The 14,654-nt window shown below is 38.8% G+C and overlaps 1 protein-coding gene across 1 annotated transcript in view; it reads right to left on the bottom strand.

The window, feature by feature from the left end:
- LOC138979803 (dopamine beta-hydroxylase-like) overlaps positions 1-11,165 on the bottom strand; it is a 48,768-nt gene extending 37,603 nt beyond the window's left edge. Inside the window, exon 1 of the mRNA XM_070352544.1 lies at positions 11,028-11,165. Within this exon, the coding sequence (XP_070208645.1) occupies positions 11,028-11,029 (2 nt within the window). The 5' untranslated portion in view covers positions 11,030-11,165. The remainder of the gene's footprint in view (positions 1-11,027) is intronic.
- Positions 11,166-14,654: the final 3,489 nt, after the last annotated feature.

Consider the following 14,654-nt stretch of genomic DNA (forward strand, 5'->3'; position numbering starts at 1 on the left):
TGTCAGCTCCAGTTATAGTTGTAATTGTATTGAAGTGTAGATTTTGTATGTCAGCTCCAATTATAGTTCTAATTGTATTGAAATGTAGATTTTGTATGTCAGTTCCAGTTATAGTTCTGATTGTATTGAAGTGTAGATTTTGTATGTCAGCTCCAGTTATAGTTGTAATTGTATTGAAGTGTAGATTTTGTATGTCAGCTCCAGTTATAGTTGTAATTGTATTGAAGTGTAGATTTTGTATGTCAGCTCCAATTATAGTTCTAATTGTATTGAAGTGTAGATTTTGTATGTCAGCTCCAGTTATAGTTCCAATTGTATTGAAGTATAGATTTTGTATGTCAGCTCCAGTTATAGTTCTAATTGTATTGAAGTGTAGATTTTGTATGTCAGTTCCAATTATAGTTCTAATTGTATTGAAGTGTAGATTGTGTATGTCAGCTCCAGTTATAGTTCCAATTGTATTGAAGTGTAGATTTTGTATGTCAGCTCCAGTTATAGTTGTAATTGTATTGAAGTGTAGATTTTGTATGTCAGCTCCAGTTATGGTTTCCTTTATTTGGTGTTTAACGTCGTTTTCAACCAAGAAGGTTATATCGCGACGAGGGAATGGGGGAGATGGGATATAGCCACTTCCAGTTATAGTTGTAATTGTATTAAAGTGTAGATTGTGTATGTCAGCTCCAGTTATACATGTAGTTGTAATTGTATTGAAATGTAGATTGTGTATGTCAGCTGCAAGCATTGTTGGCAATGATCCAAAATAACAACTTGATCATAAACACGGGGAAAGATTAAAAAAAAAAATATATATATATATATACAGTGAAACCCGGCTATATTGAAGTGGCAATATAGCCGGAACTTCAATATAGGCAATTCTCGGTTATATTGAATTTCCCTCCTTGTTCCTTCAGAAATTCAATATAACCGAACTTTTTTTCACTATACGTTCTAATTTCCGTGTCCACACATTGGTTTGATGTGAGATATATTCCCATTAATCTTTCACCTGTTGGCTGTTAAAATTGTTCTTCGAGCCTCCTCAGTTGCTTTTTTCTGCACACACACACACTCACGCACGCCCCCCCCCTCCCTTACACACACAAACCCACAGAGCCATTCACAGTATCAGATCGACGCCAAATGAAGCATTTGTCACACAAAAATAAACAGACAAAAGAACAAACGAACAAGTAAAGTCCCTAAGATGTGCAGGTCCGATACGCAGTGCTAAAAAAGGACTCGAGGGGGGGGGGGGGGGGGGGGGAGAGGAGGATGTACACAAGTTACCAGCGCTGTTTCCATCAATCATACGACTCAGTGATCAACAGCGAGAGTAACTTGTGTACCTGCTCTTCTTCCACCTGCCCCCCCCCCCCCCCCCCCTCTGCACACATCAGAATTCACAACACATCGATCATACAACACAGTAAAGAGAAGCGGGAGTAACTTTTGAACCTTCTCTTCTTCCTCCCCCCCCCCCCCCCCCCCCTGACTGCACACATCACACAACACGACACATTAATCATACGACACAGTGATGAACAGTGGGGGTAACTTGTTTAACTTCCCGTTCCTCAACTGATTGCGCTGACAGAGGCGTGTCATATATCATTCGACGCCCGCGCAGTCATTGTTCTTAAAAATAACAAGTCGCGTAAGGCGAAATTACTACATTTAGTCAAGCTGTGAAATTCACAGAATGAAACTGAACGTAGTCCGCCACTAGTGCAAAAGGCAGTGAAAGTGACGAGCCTGTTTGGCGCGGTAGCGGTTGCGCTGTGCTTCATAGCACGCTTTACTGTACCTCTCTTCCTTTTAACTTTCTGAGCGTGTTTTTAATCCAAACATATCATATCTATATGTTTTTGGAATCAGGAACCGACAAGGAATAAGATGAAAATGTTTTTAAATTGATTTCGAAAATTTAATTTTGATCATAATTTTTATATTTTTAATTTTCAGAGCTTGTTTTTAATCCAAAAATAACATATTTATATGTTTTTGGAATCAGGAAATGATGAAGAATAAGATGAACGTAAATTTGGATCGTTTTATATATATATATTTTTTTTTAACAATTTTCAGATTTTTAATAACCAAAGTCATTAATTAATGTTTAAGCCACCAAGCTGAAATGCAATACCGAAGTCCGGCCTTCGTCGAAGATTGCTTGGCCAAAATTTCAATCAATTTGATTGAAAAATGAGGGTGTGACAGTGCCGCCTCAACTTTTACAAAAAGCCGGATATGACGTCATCAAAGACATTTATCGCAAAAAAGAAAACAAGAGGCGAAGCCTTCAAGGCTCACGTAAGAAATCGACAAACAGTAACACAAACTCAATCACTCCGTCACACATACACACACACACACACACACACACACACACACACACACACACACACACACACACACACACACACACACACACACACACACAGAAAGAGCATAGGTGAAACTGTGCAAGAAAGCGAGACACTAGATCTAGATCTGTCTGTCTGCATGTAGCCTACTTACATGGACACGACTGCCAAATAGTCTCGGCCCGCTCAAAACAACAATCACCGAGACTTTCAGTAATTCCATCGCGTGACGTCTAACCCTCGTACGTCATAATGTGACGTCAATGTAATATGACGTCTTCAAATGTTAAAGTTTCTACCACAGACATACATACATACATACATACATACATACATACATACATACGCACGCACGCACAGACAGACAAAAGTTAGCATCGCATAGGCTACACTTCGTGAGCCAAAAACGTCCGGGAACATCATTCCCAGGAACTCTCATGTAAATTTTCATAAAGATCGGTCCAGTAGTTTGGTCTGAATTGCTCTACACACACACACGCGCACAGACAGACAGACAGACAGACAGACAGACACACACACACACACACACACACACACACACACACACACATACACCACGACCCTCGTCTCGATTCCCCCTCCATGTTAAAACATTTAGTCAAAACTTGACTAAATGTAAAAAGTTAAACAAATCTTTGGAGCAAACATTTAATATAGCCAGGTAAAAACGTCCCGTGGGCTGAAATTTTGTTTCAATATAGCCGGGATTTCAATATAGCCGACTTCAATGTAGCCAACATTTTTTAACAAAGAAAAAGTAGAGCTTCAGCCGGGACCTGAAAAAATCTTCAATATAGCCGGGATTTCAATATAGCCTACTTCAATATAGCCGGGTTTCACTGTACTACGGACGCGTGTGCTTCGCGGCAGCGAGCGTGACCCGTCTCAGTCTTCGGTATGGTTAGCCGAGACTATCTGAATGTAGTCTCAGCGACGATTGGTGTTGTAGTCCAAGCATATTAGAGAACAACGTTGAAGTGACAATGACTAGGTTTAAAATGTCCCTTATCAGAAAGTTCAACCTCAGTCCTTTGATGTTTATTAAAAGCATTTTCATATAAAGTTGGCGCTTCATATGGAAAAGTGGCTTTGAAATTGACCCTAATCCTTCTTTGGGCTCTGTAAATGTCGTTTGGGGCTATGGTTGTAAAACGGTATCTACTGGTCACCCCAATGTATAAACTGAAAACTCTTTCTGCACCAGAACACGCAGAAAGGATTGTATCTGCCTGATGTCTGATGCTTTTCAAAATCCCCAACCACTAACACCTTCAAAACGGACATTAACTGACACTGTTGTTTTTCCCTATATAATCCTTACTATTTTTCCGAGACGTCGTCCTGTTGTGTATTTAGCTTGCCACAACCTCATACATGGTCCTAAAAGTTAAAGTTGAAGAAAATACTAAAGATAAATGAACAAGCTGACGCAGTGTCATTCGCACCGTGAATCCCCCCATGGGAACATACTAAAGTCTGGTTCCAAATAGGCTCAATTTCCTTCTATTTCTTTGTATTTCTGCCTCGTAGGGGTAGGGGTGTTCAAACCAAAGGCACCTTTAAACCAAAATTCAAATCACACATCTTACAATACTAAGACACTCAGCAGTGAAAGGGTGTCTGCTGGTAAAAAATTCCAAACAATCCTAAAAGTACTTCACTACTAAACGTGCTTTTAAAAAGAGCCGTTATTTTTCCCTCTATAATCAGTATTGTGTTTTCTGCGAACATGTAGTCTATTTAGATGGTTGTCATGTGCACATGAGTTGCTAAAGCGTTTTCAGTTGGGCATATGTCGAAAAGCAAAGAATTAGCCCTTTGAAATCCATCAGAACTGTCACACAAAAATAACATTTACCTATCTCACCAACTGACCAAACATAGGGCTTTTCCTTATGTATTATGTATTGTCGTGTTTTTTGTAGCATACTTGTGAAAACAGCCACCACTGTTGTAAATGATACTTTAAAGAGCATTATTTCATTTTTACAGTTGAAGGACAACCTGGACTGCCGTATATTACAGCTGTTTTACAATCAGCCAAAATTTTCTTAACAAACGTATGTTAAGAACAACTCCCATAGTGAAAATGAAGGAAAACAAAGTGAAAACCCCCCTGCCATAGAGGAGCTAAAGAATCAACAATAAACGACTGCATGGATAGCTTGATGCACGAATGCATTGCGGACATGTTTGTCTCCAACCAAGAGAAAGTTCCAAAAAATCCCTTTTGTGCTTCTTATTATACAGTGACGTCAAAGACAGCCTTTTCTGCTGTTCATACATTCAGGGGTTATGGTTACACTAAACGACGTAGTTGTAGCCATACTGCCATCCAGATTTATTTTTTCCTTGCGAGCAGTCACAGGGTGTTTGTGTTGTCTGCCAACCGTCAGACGACCCCGCCCAAGTCTGTTAAGGGACCGTTTGACCGTTATAGAACGCGTCTTTTTGATTTTTTAGCACATTTGGAAACGGTTGATTTTTATCCCTACCATTGTTTCCAAACATTATATAGGAATGTTTTGTGAACAACGGATAATAGCCGCTACTCGCATGTGTAGCAAAAGTGAGCGTACATACTCACCCTGGTCGTATAGCCGTTGTCCGTTGCCCGTCTTTATCTGTCTGTACTGAACATTACCTTTGGATTTTTCTCGAACGCTATGAAGTGAAGAAACACCAAATGTTGCAAAATGTTGTATGACCCCAAGAGCTCAAAAAAGATACTTGAGAACCTTGACCTTACCTTAAGGTCAAGGTCACAGGGAGAATGAATGTGGTCTAAAAACTGCAAAATTTCACATTGTGCCAGTTTTCTGGAAAACAAATTAAAAACAGCGGGCTTAGTTTTGTATGGTATACAAGAAAAAGAAAGCCTTATCTTCTGATACCATTTTGGTTGACCTCGCTTCAATGTCAAGGTCAGAGGAGCCCTTCAAAGTTGAATTGTAGACATATTTTGATGTGAGCTTGCCCCTTTAACTTTACTATGGACGATATCTCTTACAAACTTAAACACTGAGTGGGGCGTTTGTTAGAATTTCATAGTGAGCCACATCTGGTCACATATCGTTAGGGTCAAGGTCACATTGACCCCTATGAAAAATGTGACCAAGCCGGGTAAAGAAATCCATGTGTCTTGGTAAAAAATCTTAACAAAGCAAAGCCCATGCGACTCTCATGCTTGACCTTTGTCTTAAAGTGACCTTGACCTTCAGGTGACCTTGAAGGTGAAGGTCTAACAACTGAAGCTGGCAAGGACATTGTACACTATTAGAACTGGTTTACAGATTTTTCCTACCAAATTACACATGACCTTTGGCCAAGGTCAAGATCATCAAAGGTCACACATCACAAGGCTATCAATTCAAGACATAGGAAGCATAAACATACTTATTGGCACTTTCTACAAAGAGACATTGTCACTTTTAGTGATTCAATTGCCCGTTTCAGTCACATTTCATAAGGGGCAAAGTGACCTTGACCTTGATGATATGTGACTAAATGTGGCTCAATATCAGTATATAACATGTGCCCCACACAATTATGAAGTTTGAAAGATTTTTTTCATAGTTCAGGGTCAAGGTCACTTCAAAACATGTATACAATTCAACTTTGAAGGACTCCTGTGACCTTGACATTGAAGCGAGGTCAACCAAAATGGTATCAGAAGATAAGGCTTTCTTTTTCTTGTATACCATACAAAACTAAGCCCGCTGTTTTTAATTTGTTTTCCAGAAAACTGGCACAATGTGAAATTTTGCAGTTTTTAGACCACATTCATTCTCCCTGTGACCTTGACCTTAAGGTAAGGTCAAGGTTCTCAAGTATCTTTTTTGAGCTCTTGGGGTCATACAACATTTTGCAACATTTGGTGTTTCTTCACTTCATAGCGTTCGAGAAAAATCCAAAGGTAATGTTCAGTACAGACAGATAAAGACGGGCAACGGACAACGGCTATACGACCAGGGTGAGTATGTACGCTCACTTTTGCTACACATGCGAGTAGCGGCTATTATCCGTTGTTCACAAAACATTCCTATATAATGTTTGGAAACAATGGTAGGGATAAAAATCAACCGTTTCCAAATGTGCTAAAAAATCAAAAAGACGCGTTCTATAACGGTCAAACGGTCCCTTAACAGACTTGGGCGGGGTCGTCTGACGGTTGGCAGACAACACAAACACCCTGTGACTGCTCGCAAGGAAAAAATAAATCTGGATGGCAGTATGGCTACAACTACGTCGTTTAGTGTAACCATAACCCCTGAATGTATGAACAGCAGAAAAGGCTGTCTTTGACGTCACTGTATAATAAGAAGCACAAAAGGGATTTTTTGGAACTTTCTCTTGGTTGGAGACAAACATGTCCGCAATGCATTCGTGCATCAAGCTATCCATGCAGTCGTTTATTGTTGATTCTTTAGCTCCTCTATGGCAGGGGGGTTTTCACTTTGTTTTCCTTCAAATTCACTATGGGAGTTGTTCTTAACATACGTTTGTTAAGAAAATTTTGGCTGATTGTAAAACAGCTGTAATATACGGCAGTCCAGGTTGTCCTTCAACTGTAAAAATGAAATAATGCTCTTTAAAGTATCATTTACAACAGTGGTGGCTGTTTTCACAAGTATGCTACAAAAAACACGACAATACATAATACATAAGGAAAAGCCCTATGTTTGGTCAGTTGGTGAGATAGGTAAATGTTATTTTTGTGTGACAGTTCTGATGGATTTCAAAGGGCTAATTCTTTGCTTTTCGACATATGCCCAACTGAAAACGCTTTAGCAACTCATGTGCACATGACAACCATCTAAATAGACTACATGTTCGCAGAAAACACAATACTGATTATAGAGGGAAAAATAACGGCTCTTTTTAAAAGCACGTTTAGTAGTGAAGTACTTTTAGGATTGTTTGGAATTTTTTACCAGCAGACACCCTTTCACTGCTGAGTGTCTTAGTATTGTAAGATGTGTGATTTGAATTTTGGTTTAAAGGTGCCTTTGGTTTGAACACCCCTACCCCTACGAGGCAGAAATACAAAGAAATAGAAGGAAATTGAGCCTATTTGGAACCAGACTTTAGTATGTTCCCATGGGGGGATTCACGGTGCGAATGACACTGCGTCAGCTTGTTCATTTATCTTTAGTATTTTCTTCAACTTTAACTTTTAGGACCATGTATGAGGTTGTGGCAAGCTAAATACACAACAGGACGACGTCTCGGAAAAATAGTAAGGATTATATAGGGAAAAACAACAGTGTCAGTTAATGTCCGTTTTGAAGGTGTTAGTGGTTGGGGATTTTGAAAAGCATCAGACATCAGGCAGATACAATCCTTTCTGCGTGTTCTGGTGCAGAAAGAGTTTTCAGTTTATACATTGGGGTGACCAGTAGATACCGTTTTACAACCATAGCCCCAAACGACATTTACAGAGCCCAAAGAAGGATTAGGGTCAATTTCAAAGCCACTTTTCCATATGAAGCGCCAACTTTATATGAAAATGTGTTTAATAAACATCAAAGGACCGAGGTTGAACTTTCTGATAAGGGACATTTTAAACCTAGTCATTGTCACTTCAACGTTCCCTTCACTAAAGTGGCTAAGATGCCTGGACTATTGATCTTGACTAAATCTTTTTATATCGCTTCACGGGACTTCTTCTTTTTTTCAATCAAACATGTTTAAATTAACAAACTTTATCAATAAACTAATATCATGTTAACCAAAGATTTAAAAAAACAAAACTAATTCCTGCCTAAAATTAATTTATAAAATCAATTTTGATATTACAACGTACTCTCTTGCACATGAAGAAAATAAACAAGTCGCGTAAGGCGAAAATACAACATTTAGTCAAGTAGCTGTCGAACTCACAGAATGAAACTGAACGCAATGCAACGCAGCAAGACCGTATACTCGTAGCATCGTCAGTCCACCGCTCACGGCATAGGCAGTGAAATTGACAAGAAGAGCGGGGTAGTAGTTGCGCTGGGAAGGATAGCACGCTTTTCTGTACCTCTCTTCGTTTTAACTTTCTGAGCGTGTTTTTAATCCAAACATATCATATCTATATGTTTTTGGAATCAGGAACCGACAAGGAATAAGATGAAAGTGTTTTTAAATTGATTTGGACAATTTAATTTTGATAATAATTTTTATATATTTAATTTTCAGAGCTTGTTTTTAATCCAAATATAACATATTTATATGTTTTTGGAATCAGCAAATGATGGAAAGTAAGATGAACGTAAATTTGGATCGTTTTATAAAAACATTTTTTTTTAACAATTTTCAGATTTTTAATGACCAAAGTCATTAATTAATTTTTAAGCCACCACGCTGAAATGCAATACCGAAGTCCGGGCTTCGTCGAACATTACCCGACCAAAATTTCAACCAATTTGGTTGAAAAATGAGGGCGTGACAGTGCCGCCTCAACTTTCACGAAAAGCCGGATATGACGTCATCAAAGACATTTATCAAAAAAATGAAAAAAACGTTCGGGGATTTCATACCCAGGAACTCTCATGTCAAATTTCATAAAGATCGGCCCAGTAGTTTAGTCTGAATCGCTCTACACACACACACACACACACACACACACACACACACACACACAGACAGACACACACAGACAGACAGACACACACACACACACACACGCGCACATACACCACGACCCTCGTCTCGATTCCCCCCTCTACGTTAAAACATTTAGTCAAAACTTGACTAAATGTAACAAAAATAAACAAATGACAAACAGTAACAAGTCGCGTAAGGCGAAATTACTACATTTAGTCAAACTGTGGAACTCACAGAATGAAACTGAACGCACTGCATTTTTTCACAATGACTGTAGTCCGCCGCTTGTGCATAACGGAGTGAAACTGACGAGCCTGTTCAGCGCGGTAGTGGTTTCGCTGTGCTGCATAACGCACGCTTTTCTGTACCTCTCTTCGTTTTACTTTTCTGAACGTGTTTTTAATCCAAACATAGCATATCTATATGTTTTTGGAATCAGGAACCGACAAGGAATAGATGAAATCGTTTTTAAATCGATTTCGGAAATTTAATTTTGATCATAATTTTTATATTTTTAATTTAATTTTCAGAGCTTGTTTTTAATCCAAATATAACATATTTATATGTTTTTGGAACCAGGAAATGATGCAGACTAAGATGAACGTAAATTTGGATCGTTTTATATAAAAAAAAAAGTATTACAATTTTCAGATTTTTAATGACCAACGTCATTAATTAATTTTTAAGCCACCAAGCTGAAATGCAATACCAAAGTCCGGCCTTCGTCGAAGATTGTTTTACAAAAATTTCAATCAATTTGATTGAAAAATTAAAGGGTGACAGTGCCGCCGCAACTTTTACAAAAAGCCGGATATGACGTCATCAAAAGTATTTATCGAAAAAAGAAAAAACCCGTCCGGGGATATCATACCCAGGAACTCTCATGTCAAATTTCCTAAAGATCGGTCCAGTTGTTTGGCCTGAATCGCTCTACACACACACACACACACACGCACAGACACACACACATACACACACACACACACACACACACACACACACACACACACACACACACACACACACACACACACACATACACCACGACCCTCGTCTCGATTCCCCCTCTATGTTAAAAAAAGAAGTACGGCCAGATGGCGATTTAAACTCGACTCAATCGCGTATCAGGCGAATGCGATAACCGTTCGGCTACGGAATCAGATGACGTACTTTGACACTCTAATGCATCAGTCTCTGTCCGCAATGCATTGGCATGGTGCTTAAATGACACCAATGTGTGTTCATTAAGGACATGAATCTACAAACAATATGTGAACAAGATTTATTCAAAATTGACGGTTTGAATAACGAATGAAAAAAGTGACATGGACAGTGTTGGCGAAGTTACTGACAGGTAGCGACTTTAGAGGAGGGGGATGGGTCCTCTAATTTTACAGCTCGGAGACACCCCGATAAGGACTTACCGGTGTTTCATAAATAACACTTAGCGGACTTATCGAGCGTAAGTGGTTTTACAGGCCAGTATATGAGTTGCAGCTTTTTTCAAGAATACGGGGCCAGAGCCCAGTCATATTGCCTATTTGAAGCCCACTTCAATCAATCAATCAATCAATCAATAGAATTTATTTCCAAAATGCAAAAGCACATGATTTTGTTTTGAATGTTGCAGTAAATCATATATCCACGTCCACACTCACATTCACACCCATGGTTAAATACTATTTGCACAACCGACTAGAGTCTCCCCCTTTCTCCCCCCACCCCCCCCCCCCCCCCCAAAAGAAGCACAGGACTAGTGTACAGCACTTGTGACTTTCCGAGATGGTTAACGCTTTGTTTGATGTGCTTGTGTACCTAACGTTTTTTTTAACGAGGCTATGCTATTTCCAAAATTAATTCTACAATATATATAGAATTAAAATCTATAACATAGAAATACATTCTATAACATACATTTAAGCATGTGGAATTTGTATCTAAAACATCACATAAAATCACATGAAGAATTATATTTTGTATAATAGAATCAATTTCTATGTTTATGAGCGCGGCAACTGCGTTCTATAATTCTGAAAAAGTTCACCTTACATTGCCAGCGTGAAGTCACAGCAGAGACGGGTTCATTAGTAAGCTTCCAACTGATGTGAACATACACATTCAACCGATGACGCGCTTCAAAGGATAGGTCACAGATGCGCACTCGCCTACACGGGACACCAATGCACGGTGTGTCAACTGATTCAGGCTAATACCGTTCGTACGCCGGATGTTTCCGTTCATACAGCGTCATTTTCTGCACTTGGTCGAGGAAAATAATTTTGGTAAATCGTGTAGGCATTCGTGATATTGCAAGGATTAGGTAGCAAATTGATTGGACTATGTGTACAATAAATACCAAGGTGCTAGTCGACCTCATGATCGCTCACGCGGGTCAAACGTGGCAGCATTGCATGATTTTCCAACATTTTCTTGTTGTTCTCGCTCTGTAATCAAACGTCACCCCTGATTTGCACATGAGCACCAAATTCATTGCCTGTTATGACATTTCGCTTGAACAGAAGTTTATATATAAAAAAAAAGGCTTTTGTACAATCACTTGGTTTTGAAAACATGCCGATTTCGTTCGTACGCCATGATTCAGTTCGTTCAAAAGAACCTGTTTCTGTTTGTACAAATAGTGATTTAATGCTGCCACGTTTGACCCGCGTATTCAATCATGAGGTCGACTAGCACCTTGGTATTTATTATACACATAGCCACATCAATTTGCTATCTTATCCTTGCAATATCACGAATGTGCGCTGCCCACACGATTTACCGCAATCATTATTCCTCGATCAAGTGCCGAAAATGACGCTGTATGAACGAAAACATCCGGCGTACGAACGATATTAGCCGGAATCAGTTGACACACCGTGCAATGACGTTGGCATAACAGTATAACTAATGTCTCAAATGACGTAAGATTTCGTATGTATTTTACGACATGTGTAAACACAAAACTCTGAAGGTGTGTAGGCAATGCGTTAAGGAGTTACTGAAGTGTACTGCTTATTGTGTCAATACCCGCAAAAACGGATTTTAAAACCGCCATTTTATAACTTCTGAGAAGAATGACATCTACGCCGTTCACCCTGCCATAACTTCATTGTAACTTAGGCGGTCACAGGTTCAAATCCCTTTGCTCTCAAAAACATTTGTCAAATTTTTATATTTTAAATTTATTCACCTTTTCTTTATCTTTTGATCTCGCAATTCTTGTATTTTAATCACTTTATTTCATTGCAAAGGTTTTGAGTGATGTATTGAAGATCTAACTTTGAGAAAAGACAAATGGACGATTGTATCACCGCGCGTCGACTGCATGTAATGGTTAGCTTCTTCTAATTAATGTACTGATGCATTTCTGCAATAATCCTAGTTGTACTTTATGTGACGTTGACACGTTGTGAATGTGGTGGGGTGTGTGTGCGTGCGTGCGTTTGTGTGCGTGCGTGTCACAGTGTGTGTGTGTGTGTGTACGTGTGTGTGTGTGTGTGTGTGTGTGTGTGTGTGTGTGTGTGTGTGTGTGTGTGTGTGTGTGTGTGTGTGTGACAGAGAGAGAAAGAGAGATATAGAGAAACCGAGACAAGGGTGCATGTGTTTTACGGTTCTATCCAAAGAAATCAGCGGTGCCTAATTGTTAATTGAGTAATTGGCATTTATCGTAATGGATTGGCATAATAGTGAAAAACCTCTTGGCACCGAGTTATCTTCCTTTGTCTTGTGTCTAGGCTGTTTCCATCGTGTATGTTTTCTTCTTTTTGCTCCTTTAAAAAAACAAAAACGATTTCCAAGAAAAACAGTTCTTATTCTTTTTACATTTAGTCAAGTTTTGACTAAATGTTTTAAAATAGACAGATAATCGAGACGAGGGTGGTGGTGGAGGTGGTGGTTGTGGTGTGTGTGTGTGTGTGTGTGTGTGTGTGTGTGTGTGTGTGTGTGTGTGTGTGTGTGTGTGTGTGCGTGTGTGTTTGTAAAGCGATTTCAGAGAAAACTTCTAAACCGATCTTCATGAAAATTTACAAGAGAGTTGCTAAAAATGATATTCGCAGACCTTTTTACATTTAGTCAAGTTTTGACTAAAAGTTTTGACTAAATGTTTTAACATAGAGGGGGAATCGAGACGAGGGTCGTGGTGTATATGTGTGTGTGTGTGTGTGTGTGTGTGTGTGTGTGTGTGTGTGTGTGTGTGTGTGTGTCGGTCTGTCTGTGCGTGTGTGTGTGTAGAGCAATTCAGAGTAAACTACTGAACCGATCTTTATGAAATTTTACACGAGAGTTCCTGGGTATGATATCCCCAGATTAATTAATGACGTTGGTCATTAAAAATCTGAAAATTGTAATTAAAATTATTTTTTTATAAAACGATCAAAAATTAATTTCATTTTATTCTTTATCATGTTCTGATTCCAAAAACATATAGATATGTTATATTCGGATTAAAAACAAGTTCTGAAAATTAAAAATATAAAAATTATGATTAAAATTAAATTTCCGAAATCGTTTTCAAAACAATTTCATCTTATTCCTTGTCGGTTCCTGATCCCAAAAACATATAGATATGATATGTTTAGATTAAAAACACGCTCAGAAAGTTAAAACGAAGAGAGGTACAGTAAAGCGTGCTATCAGCGCAGCGCAACCGCTACCGCGCTGAACAGCCTCGTCACTTTCACTGCCTTTTGCACTAGCGGCGGACTACAGTCATTGTGAAAAAATGCAGTGCGTTCAGTTTCATTCTGTGAGTTCCACAGCTTGACTAAATGTAGTAATTTCGCCTTACGCGACTTGTTTTTACATTTAGTCAAGTTTTGACTAAATGTTTTAACATAGAGGGGGGAATCGAGACGAGGGTCGTGGTGTATGTGTGTGTGTGTGTGTGTGTGTGTGTCTCTGTCTGTCTGTGTGTGTGTGTGTGTGTGTGTGTCTGTCTGTGTGTGTGTGTATAGAGCGATTCAGACTAAACTACTGGGCCGATCTTTATGAAATTTGACAGGAGAGTTCCTGGGTATGATATCTCCGGACGTTTTTTTCTTTTTTTCGATAAATACCTTTGATGACGTCATATCCGGCTTTTTGTAAAAGTTGAGGCGGCACTGTCACACCCTCATTTTTCAATTAAATTGATTGAAATTTTGGCAAAGCAATCTTCGACGAAGGCCGGGGTTTGGTATTGCATTTCAGCTTGGTGGCTTAAAAACTAATGAGTGAGTTTGGTCATTAAAAATCGGAAACTTCTAATTAAAATTATTTTTTTTATTAAACGATCCAAAAACAATTTCATCTTATTCTTCGTCATTTTCTGATTCTAAAAACATATACATATGTCATATGTGGATTAAAAACAAGCTCTGAAAATTAAAAATATAAAAATTATGATCAAAATAAAATTTTCGAAATCGTTTTAAAAACTATTTCATCTTATTCCTTGTCGGTTCCTGATTCCAAAAACATATAGATATGATATGTTTGGATTAAAAACACGCTCAGAAAGTTAAAACGAAGAGAGGTACAGTAAAGCGTGCTATGAAGCACAGCGCAATCGCTACCGCGCCAAACAGGCTCGTCATTTTCACTGCCTTTTGCACTAGCGGCGGACTACGTTCAGTTTCATTCTGTGAGTTCCACAGCTTGACTAAATGTAGTAATTTCGCCTTACGCGACTTGTTTATT

This window comes from Littorina saxatilis, linkage group LG11 (genome assembly GCF_037325665.1).
Source record: "Littorina saxatilis isolate snail1 linkage group LG11, US_GU_Lsax_2.0, whole genome shotgun sequence".
In the NCBI taxonomy this organism is placed as follows: Eukaryota; Metazoa; Mollusca; class Gastropoda; order Littorinimorpha; family Littorinidae; genus Littorina; species Littorina saxatilis.